The sequence below is a fragment of the Helicoverpa zea genome, chromosome 4 (genome assembly GCF_022581195.2).
Source record: "Helicoverpa zea isolate HzStark_Cry1AcR chromosome 4, ilHelZeax1.1, whole genome shotgun sequence".
NCBI classification, from domain to species: Eukaryota; Metazoa; Arthropoda; class Insecta; order Lepidoptera; family Noctuidae; genus Helicoverpa; species Helicoverpa zea.
In genome coordinates this window covers 5,125,621-5,144,064 of record NC_061455.1, presented here as the reverse complement: position 1 = coordinate 5,144,064, position 18,444 = coordinate 5,125,621, and the positions used below count along the sequence as shown (strand labels likewise).

The following is an 18,444-nucleotide window of genomic DNA, read 5'->3' as shown; positions in this document are numbered from 1 at the left end:
ACATATTTTCTTTCGGAGAACCAACTTCGCAAAATTATGATAGAAAGTTAGTGGTAAAGTAGCTGGTTCTATGAAGAGTGCCAGCGATTCTGACGGTCACCTGGAATCTTATTTATTTGAATAGAGGACAGTGACAGATCAATGATCTTGATTAGGTTCCTAGATAAGTACCTGCATTGCAAAATAGCTTCACATTCAAATATGGATTACATGACCCGTCATATCATTCATTGCCAATAAGCGAAGCGAATATAAAATTAGTCGATAGTGTTCTCAAGCACATAATCGTTTATCGCGGGAGGAGATACAAACATTCGGTTTGTTTTACAGGCTAACACCACAATCTTTCCAAATAGAATGGTCGTGGTAAGTCGAGGTTATCAACAAACATTTACGCGTAACGGACTGTAACTCCTAACCATTTATGATTTAGGTGGGCATAGCATAGGCACTTCACTTTTCAGGGCGAACCTTTTGAACGTATCTTTTATTTAATAAAGGTAAGCCGTGTGATTGGATTGTGTTAAGTCAAAGGGGATCTATCTTAGTTGCTTAACATTACCATTAACATCATCCATCTGCTACTATTTACTTACAAAATAGAAAACTAAAATTGTCTAAATAAAATTTCGAGAAAGAGAAGAACTTCACAGCCGATTTTTCATAATTGAGTAACGCCCAGTGACATCTCACGAATTTTTGTCGTACTATTTTGGTTTTCCTATTGACTGTATGTGATTGACCGTCAAGGCCGGAGACTTCAAAACAATAACATATTATTATCTAGCATTTTTATCTTTCTCCCTCTCTCTTCTCTTCCCTGTCTGTCCTAATATTCAATGCTAAACACTGAAGCTCAACTACTTACATATGTTTTTTGTTACAGAAGGCACAAATGTTTATTTACAATGCACTATTTATCTTTCTAACTTTTAATAATTTAATGAGGTCATGTTCCTACATAAAAGTTTGAATTAATTTGGTACAGTCAAAATACATTAGCTAATCAACTTGTGGGTGCGTTGTTGTATTGGGAATCAACAGCATTTGTTAAGTGTACTTAAAATAACTTACTTTTGATAACACACACAGTACTTAGGTATTTGGTAAGTAGAGTAGGTACCTATATGCTTTGTTAAAATTTAATTATTTTTGGCTTATTAGACAGTCACTTTATAAATCTAGCAGTTGTTTAGAGGTTAAGTACTTACGTCTAAAAAAAAATGTTGTCCTCGTCAAAATAACAGCTGATTTAACATTGATTTGTTTTTTAATAGGTTGATAACGTAAATACGAGCTCAAAGTAAAATTCGTGTTTTAAAAACAGAATGTGGCGGGTACCTTTAGCAGTGGATTAGGGTTCTAATCATCATAACATTGGTATCATATTGTTATGGTAGGTTGCTATTGCTAAAGGTAATAAAAGGTGGCTAAAGAGAGACAATTTTGAACAAATTAGATAATACTAGATATATTTACCATAGAAACTAATCGAGAATAGTAATTTGATTGTCGGAAAACACGCCAGGAGTATAATTTATTCCATTCCAATAGGTACATCGCTGCCGTGCCCGACCACCGCCGCCATCATTGATGGTATTGCCAGAGTAAATAATATTATCACATGATAGGGAGAACCACATGTTTTCAGTTATCTTGTTGACTTTTGACTTTAGGTAGCCTTCTCACATTTATTGGTCAGCAGATTCAGTAGTATAAACACGGCGCTAAAACCCGGTCGTTTAAAATTGTAACTGAGAAATCTTTTGTACGTCTTTGGTTTTACGATTATTATTTTTTTACGATAAAAAATAGATTATTTAAGTCAATGTCAAAGTTCTTTAATCTTAAATGTTTAATTGGACAAAATAACTGTATAAACTTGATTCTATTTCAACGGTAAGTTTGAAATATTTATTCACTCTTCAAAAAGCAGGAATTAGGATCATTTTTTTTTACCTTATGAATTTGCTGTCCACTGTAAAGTGGTATATTGTATCTCAAAGGTTTACCAGAAAACCTAATTTTGTGTTAAGTGCGTCGTCGACATGTAGGTTTTTTAACAGACTTCAAAAAGGAAGAGATTCTCAATTCGACAGATTTTTTACTATTTGTAAGCTTGTGAGCAATAAATCATGTAATTTTGAGGTTTTGAAGTTTGAGTTGAAAGTTTTTTGGACAAATCGTTCTGCATAAGAAATATTATGACTTCACGTATATAAAATATATAAAAACATTTCAAAAATGATAAGTTAAGTACTTATCGTTTAGCTTATAATTCTTTACCTACTATATAATAAGTCATGTTAATTTTTATAAATATCTAGGTTCCAGCAGTTTAACCCGCTGCCTGAGGAAATTGGGTAGTTATGTTATTCTGAAGTTTAAGCTATAACTGCCAAATTTGTAGCAGGTGTACAAACATACACATACATACCATCTTTTGCCTTTACATTAATTGGTTTGTGAGTGCAGTAGGTTCGATTCTCGCACCACTTTAATACTTCTTGGAGAAAGTTGATCCTGATCAGTGGTCGCTAAAGATAAATGAAGGCATGTATCACTTTCCTTCCTGAAATTCATCTATTCATAATGATGTAGTATTTACCTAGATGTAAAGAGAACACAATAGTAGCCCTATATCTTTACGCGTATGAGAATGTCGCTTCTATTTTATGGTTTGCACCAATCAACAGGCATAACATAGTCTTATCATTATAATATCTAGTAGTTAACTGTTTCATAATTGTTCAGACATATTTACGAGATAACTAGAATAGAGAGTCAATTATTTTTCAAGTGTTCAATACTTCAAAACAATGTTTTCAGCTAAGCGGCTTGGTTACTTAGACTTAGATATGGAACAAAAACACGAAACAGGTCAGACATTCCTTTTGTTATCTTATTTATTTGTTTGAAAGCTAACTATTTGTCCCATCTTACATGTTCATGTTTTAATCGTTTATGTGTTTATAGGTGTTCGGGTATATACGTTTGTAGGTAAACAAATCTTTGTTGTAAACTACAATTTGCACGGCTTCGCTTGTGAGGAAGTAAATAAATGGATGTTTTGTAATTTTAATGTTAAGATGGGGAAAAAATGTGATTTCATTAATTTACTTCTCTGTGTTTTCACATCTTCATTGTCTTGTCTTATGTTTTAATTGTCTCGTTGCTGATTCTGATGCATCACCTTCTGGTATGTAATTTCAAAAAATCTAATTTATTAAGGTCTCAATTTTTTTACAGATGACGACGGAAAAAATCGTAAACGACAATATAAGTAAGTACAAACTAAAATTAAAATATCGTAAATAAAGATTGTTGGTTTTTATATACTTAAGTAATTAATTACATTTATAGATGGTGGGAAAAGTTTTGCTTACGATGCCATCAAGAAGACTCAACGCCCTCATGGCAACCATCGTGGTGGTCGAAAGTTTTTCCGTTTCCATTTTTTTCAACCTACAGACAGTCGGCACAACAAATCTGCATTATAATGTTCTGTAAGTTTTAATTGTACTATTATCCTACAAAACAACGAGAATAGCCTGCTGGTCTGCTAAGGTACCTTTAATATCAGATATAACTCCAACAGTATCTAGGCTCCAGATTGTACAAATTGTTGTAACTACTCACTGCACCTGATTGAATCGTTATCTACGTTTATCTAACTTATTTCACATCACCAGTCAGGTCAACATAACACGAGGACCTTCATTCATATTACATACAATAAATCGATATTTGCTCAAATCGTGCACAATATTGAAATAATACGACTTCATGACATTCACGTTATATGCACATAAACTGTTATATAAAAGCAGGTAGGTAAGTACTGGAGTTATTCATTTAATAATTCCATCATTGTTTTTGGTTACAGTTCTTCTCGCGTGGGGTATCCTGTATTCAGAACTCGGTGAATCTGTAGGTTTACAAGGCGAACTACTTAGTATGTCACTTCTAGTCATCTCCGCGTACTTAATCGGCTGGGTATGGTTGAAGATTACGACACTACCAGCACTAATAGGAATGCTTCTAACAGGAATAGCTTTCCAAAATCTTCAACTCGTGCATATGACAGATTCGTACAGAAAATTGAATCAAGATTTGAGGTAACCTGCGTCACCTTGCTCTGGATTAATGCACATTTTCGGTGGTTTGATGATTGACAAACCTTTCAGAAAAATTGCGTTAGTGATAATACTTACCAGAGCTGGACTTGGTTTGGATGCAGAAGTCTTAAGGAAACACTACGCTGCGGTGCTTCAACTTGGTCTCCTGCCATGGCTTGTAGAATGCGTATTAATTGCTGTCAGCACACATTACCTGTTGTACTTACCATGGATTTGGGGTTAGCAGATTTATTTTTATACTATAATGGAGTTTCATGCCGGTTCTTCTCCATGAGAACAACTCTTTGAAACCGTGCAACTAGTTGGACGTTTCGAAAGAGCTTTTATAGGCCTATCTGAAATAAAAAAAATTGACTTTGACTTTGACTTGCTTCCCTTGATGATTGCGATAATTTGAGGTCTACCTTTGGTACACACAGATATATGCTATAACTAGGCGTCTTAAATTCTTATCCTTTATTTTCAGGATTCCTCCTAGGTTCAATGATAGCATCAGTATCTCCAGCAGTGGTAGTTCCATGTCTGTTTAGGCTACGAGACGTTGGTTATGGCGTTGCCAAAGGAATACCAACAATTGTTGTAGCTGCGGCTGCGGTGGACGATTCCATCAGTGTGGCTATTTTCGCCATTATCCTAAACGCTATGTTCTCAACAGGATCTGCTACTTTCAATATCATTAAGGTACATAGTGTTGACTTATTTTGCATTAATTTTATTAATGCTTATTCGTATTTTTTATGTAATTTTAAAAACCTTCATTTTTATGATTTTCAGGGTCCAGTATCGATAGTAGCAGGTGTGGTCCTTGGATCTCTTTGGGGAGCCATGACTTCTGTTATTCCAGAAAAGGGTGATACTTACGTAGTCCCATTGCGATTCATGGCACTATTTCTAGGAGGCTTATTCTCACTGTTTATATCGAGCATGATTGGGTGGAGCGGTGCAGGTAAAAAGTGGCCTATAGGTAGTTTTACAATGTAGCAATTCACATTCATCAAATTTTTGTTCATTTCAGGTCCTCTAGCTATAGTATCGTCTGGATTCGTAGCAGCATATTTCTGGGAAAAGCAGGGTTGGCCTGTAAATAAAAACCCCGTCAGCAACATTTTCAGAATTTTATGGATATTTTTCGAACCAATTTTATTTGCTTTCACTGGAGCCCAAATTACGGTAATACGCGATAGCTCAACGACCCTGAATGGAAGTTATCAAAGTACATATATTAATTGTTTGTAATGGCTTATTAATTCCAACAGATAAGCGCCTTAGACCCACAAGTGATCAAGATGGCTGTTATTTGCTTGGTATCATGTTTAGTGCTGCGTGCCATTGCCACATTTTTTGTAAGCTTTGGCTGCGGTCTTAATAGTAAGGAAAAAATATTCATTGGTCTTACATGGACGGCGAAAGCTACTGTACAGGTAATAATATTATTATTTATTAGATATATGTAATATTAATTTCGTATCCCTATTTTGGTTAAAATGATCACCAAAATATACAAAAAAATCAAAAATGATACAAAAATATTAATGTGATATTGGATACATTTTCAGGCTGCGTTAGGGCCAGCTGCTTTAGATCTAGTTAACAGTGGCCAGACATCAGGCGCTGCCAAAGAAGACGAACTATATTATGCGAAAGCAATCCTCGCTGTCAGTGTCATAAGTGTGGTGATTTCAGCTCCTCTAGGAGCGTTACTCATTGCTCTTACGGGTCCTAAATTGCTTAGCAAGGATGAGCGTAAGTATCTTTACCATCAGCTACTTTGTTTGACTGGTTTAACTCGTAAAGAATATGCTTTTGGATTACGTAATTTTTTTTTCATACATTCCAGCTGCCGAGGTGCAGAATGTTCAAGACGCTGAAAATCAGCAGTCCACTCAAATTTGACGCTACTAGTAAAACGTACGCTCGTGTTGCTTAAGCTCCGGTACTTCCGAGTACCTATGCAAACAAGAATTAAAAAAAAATCTCCACTATTTTAACTTTTTATAATATAAATTTTAACTTAGGAATGTTAAGTTCTTATCATATAATAAGGTTCATAAATATGGGTATAGTTTATAGGTATGTTTAAATAATTTGTATTATATACTTAATACTAGTTATACATGCAATTATAGTCAGGTCAGGACATAAATGTACAAAAAGTACCTAAGTCATGTTACTTAACTAGAAAATAAATAAGCGTGGATTTAAATAAAACAATTGAAAATGAAGGTGACTAAGTATATTACTATGGTACAATAAATTTTGTAAATCTAGTTGTATTACATTATCTGTTTAAAACTTACGTTGGTGCTCTTCATAATAAAATAATAATTAAAAAAACTGAAGTATATTTAAGGAAAAAAATCATTTTACCAATATTGACGTATTTTTTGTTATTTTTTTTTATCTTTCATTCTTATCAATATAACTGTAGCCAAATATACGAAAGATGTATCTTGAGATGTGGATAAAAACACTTCCTTTTAAATGGAAGTTAAAACATAGAATATGGCAACACTTCTTTGCAGAATGTCAAAACAAACAAACCGATTGGGGTTGTGTTGTTCATTAAAGTTACGAACTAAAACTTTTAGAAACTTTTGTTTATAATTTAATGGCTATTGGTTTATAAACGGAATCTTTTTGTAAGATGTCTGTGGTCGTTATTGCCGTTGCAACAGAAAGTGGCGTGCCCATATTTTCAAGAAAACGCGGTAATAATGAAAGTGTAAGTTTAAACTATACCTACCAAATTAATTGAAACTTTTTGTATGAGAATTTTTAATTTATTATTTTTGATTTGTTGAATAAAATTGTATCTTTATTTGATTCAATTATTATTGTTATCAAATACAAGACAGGTACTTAGTTTTTCCCAAACTTTTAAGGTCCAATTTTCTACCATTGCTTCCCTCCACGGCATTAATATGTTCAGTAAATGCCACAATTTATCTATGATCAACACGCAAGTCGACAATGGAGCTATTTTGTGGAAAGAATATTGTAAAAGGTATTTATTATTTTATTCGATTTTGCGTTCGTCTTTGAGTCCTGAAAAAACTACATATCTTCTGGATAAAAGCCTTAACTCTCTCCATACCAATGCAATCGGTTCAGCAGTTTCAGATGGCTTTCTTTTTTTCCTAAAACTAAGTAAAAGTTGTTTCTATGCAGAGAACTTAGTTTGAATTTCTGTAGCTACATTAAAAAAATAAATTTTCAACCACTTTTAGAGACAAATAGGTATTCTCCACGCTGAACTAAGAATTGTGTATGAATTTTATAAACAACCATACTGAACTCAAACATGACTTTTCAGTGTGACATTAATTGGCATTGCAACTGGCGGACTGGAATGTGATTTGGAACTGCTCTTGTCCTGTGTCCACGATGCCATGGTGTTCTGCATTGGAAAGAAGGATCTAGAAGCTTTAAAGAACATTGACCAAATCAAAAGGGATTTGAGACAGTGCTATCCGATATTGGATTACTTGTTGGAGTCTTTAGATCCTAATGCACTGTCTAGTCCACTGCCAACTTTGGTCTTGGACTTGACACAAAGTATTTTGTGTCCACAAACACAGCAACTACAGGTTTATAAACTCGAAATTCTGTTAAAAATATTTTTTTATCCTTTCCAAGGAGTAACTGTTAAAAGATCTCTACTTTTTAAATGCTTGTTAATAATGACAAGAAATAATTTTTAAGTTAACATTTATTTTTTATTCAAGCAAGCTTTAGACCACTATGCAGAAAGTGTAACAGGCAGATGGGCTTGTCTAATCATTCATGGGCACTTGGTTGCAACTAGTTCCGACTTCTACGAGCTTGATCCAAGAGAGGCCCGGTTAATGCTGTTACTTGCTGCAGCTCAGGACGGTGCCCCACTAAGAGATACACCCGTATATTTACCGCAAATGAGTCCTAATGTAAGTTAATAAAATAAAACTAGAAAAGCAAAATACCTGTTTAAAAAGCTACTTCACAGATAGGTTTAGATAGACAATTAATTTTCAAATATTGAATACCAATTTTATACTTTTTATATTTTTTTTTAAGTTTGTATGTACTTTCTTAGTATATCTTGGACACCAATGGCTGATAAAAAAGGTGAAGGAAAACATCTTGAGGAAACCTGTACTGTATAGTCTGAAATCACCAACCCGCATTGAGCAAGCGTGGTGATTAATGCTCAATCCTTCTCCGTGTGAGAGGAGGCCTGTGCCCAACAGTGAGACGATAAAAAAAAAAGGCTGTAACAGGAATACCAATTTGCTAACTTTTTAAAAATAATTAGAAAGAAATAAGTTACAGACATTTTTTTGTGGAAACACAATATAAAAAAATCATCAATGTTATGTTTCAGGTAGCTTTCAGAGCTGTCACATGTAAACTTTTGGCAGATGTTTACATTTTGGTAGTATGTGGGGCAACTCCCGCTTTATCACAGATAGATGAAATAGTCCTTCAATGCTGGGAGGGTTATGCATCAATTATCAAAGAAGCTAAACTTGGATACCCTAGAAATTTTCCTATGAGTTTGACTTTCGAGCCATGCGTTTTAGGGTATGGATACTTATTTTCATTGAAACTTTCTGATGAACAGATCATATTTAACGACACTAGATCAATTGAATTCACCTTTTGATAAAACTTTATTTCATTTCATGAATAATCTGCTGTAATTTTATTTTAGGGTACTGGTAATTAATATAAATAAGCGACGCTGTGTATTTTCACGACACCTACACCCATCTAATCAGAAAGGTCGAGGTATGTCGGGAGCGCACAGAATGGACATATTGAGGACTTTCTATGTGACATCAGCAAGGGATTTAGCACCTGAGTTGAAACTCAAAGATGATATAGGTAGTATTCTAAATGTAAAATATAAGTAGGTGAAGCCAGTTTATATGTTTTAATCATTTCATTTAATTACAGGGATAAAGGAGGACATAGGAAATATGTGTGAAACATACTGGTGCTCTGAATATCACAAATGTCATGCACAGCGATCTGGCAACATTTTGTGTTGCACTCTTTATGCATCAAATGTACAAATGCACACAATACGGTAAGAAGTTGTTCTAAGGGTCAATTCCCACTGAAAGAGCAGCGGCCGGCAGCGGCCGTAAGAGCACGGAAAATGTAAGAGCGCGGCGCGGTGCGGCGCCGCGCGGCCCGCCGCGCTCGCGCTCAATCCCTTGCAATTACGGCCGCTGCCGGCCGCTGCTCTTTCAGTGGGAATTGACCCTAAGGGAAAATTTTGATTACATTATGTGTGTACATAAGCTGACAATTAATTTTAATCCTGTTTCAGATTAATAACGAATCAAATACTTCAAGATTTAAGCACTAACAAAGATGTTTATTGGTGAAACCAATTGAATGTTGTGTTGGATGAAGACTGAAATATGTTTAAGCGTGTACAAGTGTAACTTGTGCCATGTATGAACTAAGCTTATTTTAGCTGATAAAATTATAACATAATCAATGTGGCAATATATGATATCAATAAATAAAAGACTTAAATATTAATACTTCCGCTTTTAATACCAGAACATTCAAATTTTACATGTACTACGCAGATGGTACTAAATGATATATTTCCTTGTAAGTCTCTAAAAAGGCAATGTATTTATCACTGAATATACTCTTTCGTCTAAGCTTAAAACTGTTTAAAATCCCGTTTGGTCACCACATCTATTTCCCAACTTAAAATTAACACAAAATAATAATAATACAATACAATGACTGCTATAATAATTATTAAATTTACAGCTCATTTCTCTTTCTCAGTATGTATGTGTTCACATAATGGATAAATGGAACACAGATCACTATACTAAATCCATGATTTAACATTACAAAATACCGATTTACAAACTACTGATTTAATATAATTTATCTCATCATTGAAAACACATCAAGTGATTGGTGTAAAGGTATTGTATATTGCTTTGGTTGTAATTTTGATTGGGGCAGGGTTATATCATATACACAAATATATTATGTTGACAACACATATCTATTTATAACTCTTATAAAAATATACGGTAGCATTGTGTATAATTACTATACATATAAGAAGTTCGCAGAGTTTTCTCAGATAAAGGCTATATTATTCCACCCAGTAAAATAATCAGTTTTCTTAATTTCAATTAAATCATAATCAATTATTTTCAACAAAGTTTGCCTGGAAAGCTTAAAAAATACATTACGGCAAGCATTGTTTAATTTGATTAGTATCCAACAGTGTGGTTCTTTCTGAGATCATTTTATTCGCACACAACACATAAAAAAGTGAAACATTTTTAAAATTATTATTCACTGTCAGTAAAAAACTGAAACCGAATACATATTTATTATCTTTCAAATGAGTGCTATCCGTGTGCTATCTCATATATAAGACAAATTTATTTTTACACTAAAATAACGGTTGAGACAGCATATAAATGACAGATTTTGGACATATCATTAATTAATACAGGTATCTCCTTTTGATGCAGTTACTGTAAACTAGAAAAGACTTGATGATTTTGTCATAATTATATTCGAGATGATTAATTATTTCGAATGTCCTACGTATATTCAAAAGTCTGATGATAACATACGAATATTTTCTTAGTCTCAATAACTTGGTCCAATAAGGACAAATGCAAAGCAGAAATCATATCATTTTTTGATAACTCAGAACCAGACAAAATAATTTCACCCGTGCTAAAACAAGTTCAGTGAAATCACATAGCCAGCTTACGCTTTATAAATGAATATTATCAAGAAATATAAAAAAATGTAGTGACGAATATAAAGGGAAACTCGTCATACACACACAAAGCTGATATCAAACATGCCCAAAATATGTTTACAAAAAATTATCGGCCATTATGCGATACCAAAATATAGGCGGGAGAGTAGATTCATGTACTTACTATTTCTATTTTATAAATATATAGTTGAATCCGTGTGTAAAGGTTTACTTGATAGAATTGCTATCCGGATTCTACCGACCAGAAGTTTTAAAAGCTACATCGCTGCACGTTTGTAAAATGCTCATCAAGAAAAAAAGTTGAAAGTTGAGTAAAACCAGAAAAAATACTTATTATAATATACGTTGTAGTACAAATTTCGATGATTCTGAAAACTTTTGTCATACTTACGTTTAATTTAAATATTTTTAATTTGTTGATAATTTATGATTAACAATCATTATAGTTGTGTAGGTACATTTTAATTTCAATTCGTAGTCCAATAATAATTCACGACGATTGTGATTTTAAACAAGACTTATCCATAAAATTAAATTAATTCATAGACTTTACCACTTTCTTATAAATGTGTGATGTTTGAAAATCATTGTTAAAGTCTTATGTGATTCAAAATTGTGACAATTGTTGACTCACGGTCTATAAGGCTAATTTTTCTACCTATGATCGACATTCATACACTCAGACGCTCTAATCAGCCAATTTAGCAACCAAATGTGTAAACAAAATTGATTACATAAATTATTACACAAGGCCAACGACCTGATGGGAATAACCCGTTACAAACGTGGAGTGAGGGAGCTTATTCAAATAAAGACTATTTAAAACTACTTAGCAATCTACATTGAGGTTGTTTTATTTTACATTTCAACTGTTGTATCAAGTCGAAGATTTTTAACGACGGACCTACTTTCATTTCTAATAATTCGATGATTTCGTCTTTTGTTAACTGGAGCATCATAGGGCCTGTTATATTGGTGAAGTTAATACAATAAGGTTGGCAATCATTGACGGTGAGGAACTTTGCTACATCTGCTGTCGACCAGTTTTCAGGGTCAACAGAATTGAGGACATCTAAGGGCACGGAGGTATTGACTAGTCTAGGTATCACCTTGTCGGTGTCCGAATCTTCCATGGAAACTACGGGAGAAAGCTGCGCTAAGTTCTGGCTTGAATCTTGAGATATGTCTGTAAGAGTATTCTGAAAGAAAAAAAGTATTGACTGTTAGTTATTGAAAATAATTATTCAACTGATGCTTGCAATACGATATAAAGGGTAATTTATAAGCAGATCTTGATTATTGATGTATATGTTAGCGGAAATGTATGAAGTCTAGGAGTTCTAAAAATCTCGTAGGAAATGAATACAATTCCGAAGCTATGTAGGAAATGTATTAAATATTCTTTCAATAATTATTTTATACATACATATTATCATATGATTGTATAAAATAATCCAATATCGTATTAGGAAATGTATAAGAACAATGGTTTCCGTCGGGTTCCTTCTATCTGGCAGAATTGGCGTACTATGAAGATGGTAGAATTTCATTTGGATTCATTTTATTTAGCATATTGCCATTTATAACCTCCAATGCAAACACGTTGTATTAAAAATTGAAGCTAATGACGAAAACGAATCTCTGCAAAACCGACTCCACGTAGTCTTGTTTGCCCTACCCCTAGAGTGCAATTCAAAACCGCTGAGGGGCGAGGCGGCCTGCGAGCTGAGGCGCAGGTAGTTTTAAGGCTCGCCGCGGTGGTGAGCGTGAAAACCATCTGCGACAATAAGCTCGCATGGGACCGCCGGAGCAGTGACAGAAGCCATGCTTGTTGCATGTTTGCTTCCATGCTGCATGCCTTCTTGCATGCTTCGCTTCAATCAGGTGACATAGCGCCCGATCGGATAATGCAATACCCTCGCTCCGCTATCCCCCGCTTACCCCTTGATATCTTAAATATACATTTCCGATTACTATTTAGGAAATGTGTCTAATGTAATTTATTTTACACATTTCCGGGCGGTATTAGGAATTTCATAGATTTCATAGGAATTGTAAACAATGACGGATTACATACATTTCCGTTAACATATACAGTATGTAAAACTATTGCAATTGTTCATCTCAGCATGGATACTGTTGGTACTAAAATTCTGATGATAATCAAACTTACAGGACTATCAGGCTTTGCCTCTGTAGGGATCCGTTCCTCAGATGGTTCAGAACTATCCTTGGACTCAGCATCAACATCCATTTTCGTAGGAGTCGATACAGTTTCAGCACGCGGTTCTGCGTCTGCTGAAACTTCAGACACGCTTGTAGGGGGTGAAAGACTCTTTGTGTCACCCATGTCGGAGTTTTGAGAACTATCCTCTGTGGTGTTTGGCGGTTGTGATGTCACTTTTGAACCTGAAATTGAGAAAGGAAATGTTTACTTCAAAAAAACCAATGGTACGAAAATCTCGTTAGTACCAAAATTAAATTACTAAAATAAGTAAATTCGGAAAAGAAAACCCGATAGCAGTGAAGCCAATCAGTCTACATAGCGCGACTGCCTATCGAACCTCCTCAACCCGTTGCTCAGGAAAGGAAAAACGTCTATATATTTTTTCAAACCAGTCAAAACTCATGACGCTGTCTGCGATTTAATTAAAAGCAACTTATTTTCCTACAAAAAAATCAAAACTAGCATTATAAACAGAGAGAGATTTGATTGTTTGTTGGCTCCGGATCTACTGAACCAAGTAAATCCCTCGGGACGTAGGTAAAACCACGAGCAACAGCTAGCACTTTATAATTATAATGTACCTTGTTGCTTCCGTCGTCGTCTAGGCTGCTTAGGTGGGTGTTTGCGCGGCGGCCTCGGCGGCGGCTGCAGGGGCCCTTCTAGCCGATGTCCTACCGCGCGGCACCAGCCTACTGGATACACGTCCGTACTATGCGCCCACAGCCATTGGTCGTATTCCATACCCCAGCCGTCGAAGTGGACCTGAATTATGGATTTTTTTCTTACACTAATGCCCGGTTTCTGGATGGTAGTTTTCGACATATAAGCTTTTTAAAAGTACATAAACTAGGGACCAGCCCCGGTTTCGCACGGGAACAATACTATTTAATGGATATTATTATATGTACCTATAAAACTACCTCTTTAATCACTGTATCTGTTGAAAAAACCGCATCAAAATCCGTTGCGTAGTTTTAAAAATTTAAGTATACATAGGGACAGAGAAATCAACTTTATTTTATACCATGTAGTGATTACAATCAATACCTTAAACATTATGAAAAAACTATGAATGTACTACAAACCTTAAGTAAATCAGCAACAACTCTAGCAACAGTGGCCACACAAACAAGCCTGGGGTCCATGAGATCGGCGCATTCTAACCGCATGCCGGCCACAAACCCGTGCGATACCACGTGACCTCGCGCCGCGAACAACGACCGGTCAGCCGCCTGACCACCGCACACTGACAGGTATTGCTCCCAACTGAACTCCTCCATTGTTATCCTGAAAGGAAATTAGAATAAATTATATATGACTGCAGAATTAAATAAACCATACATGCCTTTTAATGAATCAAAAGTAATATGAGGTGTGTGTACAACCAAATACAATCACGTCCCCCAATTTTCTCTCCAATCCAATCTATTGTCATTTAGAGATTTCAATTGTTACAAAAATAAAATCATAGCTTTTTCTTTCTGGTTCTATCATGATGAAAAAAATAACTGGATACTCACCCAGCAGGAGGCACAAGTGGAATATTGTTAGCTAATGCAAATCCAACAGGAAATATGCACGGCGATCTCTGATGGTAGCAAAACCAGTCGGCGCCCGACGCATCAGCCGGATAGCAGTCTATCCTGATCATCATGTATCCTTCATTCAATATCTGCATCACAGTTGCGGCACAAACGGCTGACAAGTTGAGAGGATCTATGGCTTCAAGCTTCATCCCCTCTGAGAACAATGGTGGTTCATTGCTCGGATATTTATAAAACATTTCCGGTGTTGAGTCATTTGGTATGAGCCGTCCTGCAGCCACTCTTTGGCAGTAACTCTGAGGAGCATCTAAAGGATGTCCAATTCTAAAAGCCCAGCCAACAGGATGTATGAGCGGCGAGTCTTCATGACACCAGAAACCATTGTCTTCTGGCGAACTATCATAATATTTTACATGTAAACGTTTTCCTACAATTTCACACACAGTAGCTACCTAAAAAGAAAACAAGATTTTTACTCAACATCATAACAAATAAAACCTACTTTTTGCAAAGTTGTCAATATTCTTGGATTTTACCCACCTTAACTTGAGAGATCCTATTCTTATCAACAACTTCCATAATGGAACCAATAGAAAACCTAGATGCAAGACTATCATTTAACTTAGTGTAGAAATTGGCAGGCAGTGTACGTGCCCCTGTTAGCTGCTTCACAAGAAACCTGAAAGAACAAACAGATATGGGGTCATCAGGGGTCAGGGGAATCTATGTAAAAGTTACTTTCAGTTTTTTTTGTGATGAAAAAGTCAGAACATGAAACAGACATTGCAAGCCCTTAGCTTCTTTAAACTCAATTGCGTTTTATAATGAGTAATGACTTGTATGTATGTTACAAATAATCTCAAAGACAAGTGGACGTAGTTATGCAGAAACGTTCCAACCCACAAGTCACCCGAAATCGAGTTATTGTGATTGAACAGCCTAAAATTTAGCATATGGTTATCTAAACTCAATATAATTCAACAATAAAACCTCTAGTACCTTTACTAGTTAGAATAAAACAGAATACAACTGAAACGCGTAAATGCTTATATCTCAAATTCAAGTTTAATTTGAGATATAAGCATTTACGCGTACAGTGGGTTGGAACGTTTCTGCATAACTACGTCCAAGTTATATGCAGACAAACTTACTTTTTCCAATCAGTATATTTATCCTCAATACTGCGAGGAGGTATAAGTGGCTTGCCTCTAGTCGCACACCACCCCACTGGATGCACTTCTGAACAGCACAGATTAACCCAAAAGTCTTTAGAATCATCACTGCCAAAGCCTTCATAGCGCAATAAGCCCATGTAACCTTTTACCTAGAAAAAGAGATTGAATATAAAAAACTAAAAATATAAAGTAGGTAAAGAATCATCAATTGACTCGAGGTTGTACAAATACCAATGCAACTTTTCTAAGTATATCATGAACACCAGTGACTGATTAAAGGTGGAAAACAAACACAATGGAGGTTCTGCACAATTTTATATAAAAACTTTGCAGCATTATTATATAGCACACAATATAGGTATAACTTAAATTTCTACTTACTTTCAATACTGTAGCTACCCAAAAATAGTCACTTAGTTTCTCAGAATAGTTTTCGCAGTCTGTGTTCTTTACTTCTACTTTCATGCCTTCAAATGTGCTGTCCCACATTTCATGAAGGGGTGCATGTTTGAAAAGGCTTACTGGTGCTGCCAGGAAATCACAACCAAACAACTCATCCTTCCATTCATAACTATTAGCTACTAAAGCTGCTGACTGTTTTATTGGTCCAGGCTGTAAAACACAAAGTAAAATTAACTACCTACTTAAGAAAAACAGCAAAAAAACTCATTTGGCCTTGAAACAAATTGGCCTTTAAACAAGACTGCTGAAAGTTATTCTTCATTCGAATGTCAAGCTGTTAGTCAAGCTGTTAAATCAACATTAATAGTTAAAATGAATTGCCTGCTTCCTAATCAAATGATAAGAAGTCAAACATAAACAAATTATTACAGCTATTATTCCTTCATAACATCAGCTGATACATAGGTAAAAAGGCTCTTACAACAAAATGTATGTACCTGTAAGTCATTTATAGTAGCCTGCCAGTGCTGCAGCTGAGGCAAAGGCTCCAACGGAATCATATCCGCCATGTGTTCGGCACCTTCCATCAATCGGAACCTCCAATTACAATTTCGTTTTCTAGAATGACTCGCTTGGCATCTAAGCGAACAAAACTTATTGTTTCTTGGGTAGAATTGTCCCCGACGACCAACTCGACCACACAATTCGCATATTGCTGTAAAATAACACTAAAAAGTTGATCTTAACAATTGCGATACTGTCATTACCAGTAAAATTACTCACCGAAACTGTCTTTTTCTAATGGTATTATTGTTAGATCGTCCGTAATATTTGTATCATCGGTTTCTTCAGGTGAGTTATTTATATCTACGACTTTGCCGGCATTATAAAAGGCCATATTTCCAATAAAGACACAATATAGCTGTCGAATGTCGTCGCCGTAAACACTTCAATACACATGACTAAAACTACTCAAAATATTTGGATACTTATCAATGAATACCCATAAATACACTATTTCCATAAACGGTTTCACCGTAGTGGTCGTACTTATAATAAAATATTGTTTTCACGTCGAACAAAATTAAAAATTGTCTTGCTTTGCATTCACAATTTTCAACAACATTGCTTTGCTTGAATTTGCTTTGCTCGCTTGCGAAGTTGCGATTTGCGAATTGAATCCACAGACAAAAAAACTCTCTTATTTGTTTTCTCTATGATACAATACAAGGTCTAGAGGGTGTCTAGAGGCCATGAATTATATCAGTGATTATATCCATATTATCCCTTTTTTTATTTATTATAGTATCATTATTTCAACTGCGACGATAACATAATAAACCCCATATCAATCTGTGGATTTAAAATATACTCATCATGATGGATATAGACCTCTGTATTTATCACTGGACCGGCTAGGGCTGTTCCGTAAGTTTGACAGCAATTTTTTTGTGCCCATTTGAAGCGCCAATATCGTCTAAGCGAGTGTCCACAGAACTAATTTTGACGTATAATTTCAAATGGCTGTGAGAGAAGTGTTTGTTCATTGGTTCACTGCATTGGTTCACTGCATCGAGCTTAGTATATGTCAATGGTTCACTGTAAAATAATTTTAGTACCACGGACACTCGCTACGTCTAACAGCGCCAAAATGGCGATTATCAAACGGGCACAAAAGCACGTTGACAACAGCCTGTCCAGTGGTAAATATAGAGGTCAGTGATATAGTCAGAAGCCAGAAAGTCTGTCAATCATGGCTGATTTACATTGAGTCAGTAACTGACGTCAGTCCACTGACAAGTCAGTGCTGACCCGGCACTGCCATCGTGTAAATTGATTTGAAGTCAGTACAGTACTACTGACGAAACACTGACACTACACTGACTTCGTGTAAATAGCACGCGTCAGTTTTCGGCGCCTACACTGACGTCAGTTACTGACTCAATGTAAATCAGCCTTTAGTCTTAACAAAGGGTAAATATCTGGTTGGCCGGGAAACTGGGTTGAAGAGGTCAGAATCATCTCCTGGCTTAACGGTCACTGTTAAGATAAGCAGTCACTGTTAGACTAAAAGCCGACCCCAACATAGTTACTAGGGAAACCGCTGGGCAGATATATGAATTAAAATATATTTAATACCCACAGTGGAAATCGTAACTCATAAACGATAAACGTTCTTATCAGCTTGAATAGA

The 18,444-nt window shown here is 35.4% G+C and overlaps 3 protein-coding genes across 6 annotated transcripts; 2 read left to right on the top strand and 1 right to left on the bottom strand.

Moving 5' to 3' along the window:
- Positions 1–960: 960 nt before the first annotated feature.
- LOC124629644 (sodium/hydrogen exchanger 9B2-like) lies at positions 961–6,361 on the top strand. 4 transcript variants are annotated; one of them, XM_047163141.1, is made up of 13 exons: positions 961–1,106; positions 2,830–2,880; positions 2,977–3,000; positions 3,250–3,283; positions 3,364–3,506; positions 3,887–4,118; positions 4,188–4,357; positions 4,606–4,820; positions 4,914–5,085; positions 5,155–5,309; positions 5,396–5,560; positions 5,696–5,882; positions 5,977–6,361. In XM_047163141.1, the coding sequence occupies exons 2-13, from the start codon at positions 2,859–2,861 to the stop codon at positions 6,030–6,032; spliced, it is 1,575 nt and encodes a 524-aa protein (XP_047019097.1). In that variant the 5' UTR covers positions 961–1,106; positions 2,830–2,858; the 3' UTR covers positions 6,033–6,361. The 4 variants fall into 4 exon arrangements, with proteins under 4 accessions (XP_047019097.1, XP_047019099.1, XP_047019096.1 ...); XM_047163140.1 differs by lacking the exon at positions 961–1,106 and adding an exon at positions 1,702–1,899; XM_047163143.1 differs by lacking the exon at positions 2,977–3,000.
- A 195-nt stretch (positions 6,362–6,556) lies between these two features.
- Positions 6,557–9,671, top strand: LOC124629645 (protein fuzzy homolog). Its single transcript, XM_047163144.1, has 8 exons — positions 6,557–6,861; positions 7,022–7,143; positions 7,453–7,726; positions 7,865–8,062; positions 8,500–8,699; positions 8,830–9,002; positions 9,075–9,207; positions 9,454–9,671. The coding sequence occupies exons 1-8, from the start codon at positions 6,784–6,786 to the stop codon at positions 9,509–9,511; spliced, it is 1,236 nt and encodes a 411-aa protein (XP_047019100.1). The 5' UTR covers positions 6,557–6,783; the 3' UTR covers positions 9,512–9,671.
- On the bottom strand, positions 9,666–17,441 carry LOC124629643 (polycomb protein Sfmbt-like). The gene is made up of 10 exons (XM_047163139.1): positions 17,034–17,441; positions 16,748–16,965; positions 16,230–16,460; positions 15,825–15,997; positions 15,214–15,352; positions 14,650–15,125; positions 14,215–14,416; positions 13,711–13,891; positions 13,076–13,311; positions 9,666–12,101 (listed from the first exon to the last, which is right to left on the bottom strand). Exons 1-10 carry the CDS (start codon positions 17,146–17,148, stop codon positions 11,718–11,720), a joined length of 2,355 nt encoding a protein of 784 aa, XP_047019095.1. The 5' UTR covers positions 17,149–17,441; the 3' UTR covers positions 9,666–11,717.
- Positions 17,442–18,444: the final 1,003 nt, after the last annotated feature.

Excerpts from the sequence above, each read along its gene's own strand:
- LOC124629644 (XM_047163141.1), top strand. The coding sequence starts at position 2,859 with ATGGAACAAAAACACGAAACAG. Across the intron at positions 3,001-3,249 it reads TCGGGTATATACGTTTGTAG|ATGACGACGGAAAAAATCGT; the intron begins GTAAACAAATCT and ends ATTTTTTTACAG. Across the intron at positions 5,086-5,154 it reads GATTGGGTGGAGCGGTGCAG|GTCCTCTAGCTATAGTATCG; the intron begins GTAAAAAGTGGC and ends TGTTCATTTCAG.
- LOC124629645 (XM_047163144.1), top strand. The coding sequence starts at position 6,784 with ATGTCTGTGGTCGTTATTGCCGTTGCAACAGAAAGTGGCGTGCCCATA. Across the intron at positions 7,144-7,452 it reads TGGAAAGAATATTGTAAAAG|TGTGACATTAATTGGCATTG; the intron begins GTATTTATTATT and ends ATGACTTTTCAG. Across the intron at positions 9,208-9,453 it reads GTACAAATGCACACAATACG|ATTAATAACGAATCAAATAC; the intron begins GTAAGAAGTTGT and ends ATCCTGTTTCAG.
- LOC124629643 (XM_047163139.1), bottom strand. The coding sequence starts at position 17,148 with ATGGCCTTTTATAATGCCGGCAAAGTCGTAGATATAAATAACTCACCT. Across the intron at positions 16,966-17,033 it reads ATTAGAAAAAGACAGTTTCG|CAATATGCGAATTGTGTGGT; the intron begins GTGAGTAATTTT and ends GTTATTTTACAG. Across the intron at positions 15,126-15,213 it reads ATAGGATCTCTCAAGTTAAG|GTAGCTACTGTGTGTGAAAT; the intron begins GTGGGTAAAATC and ends TTTTCTTTTTAG.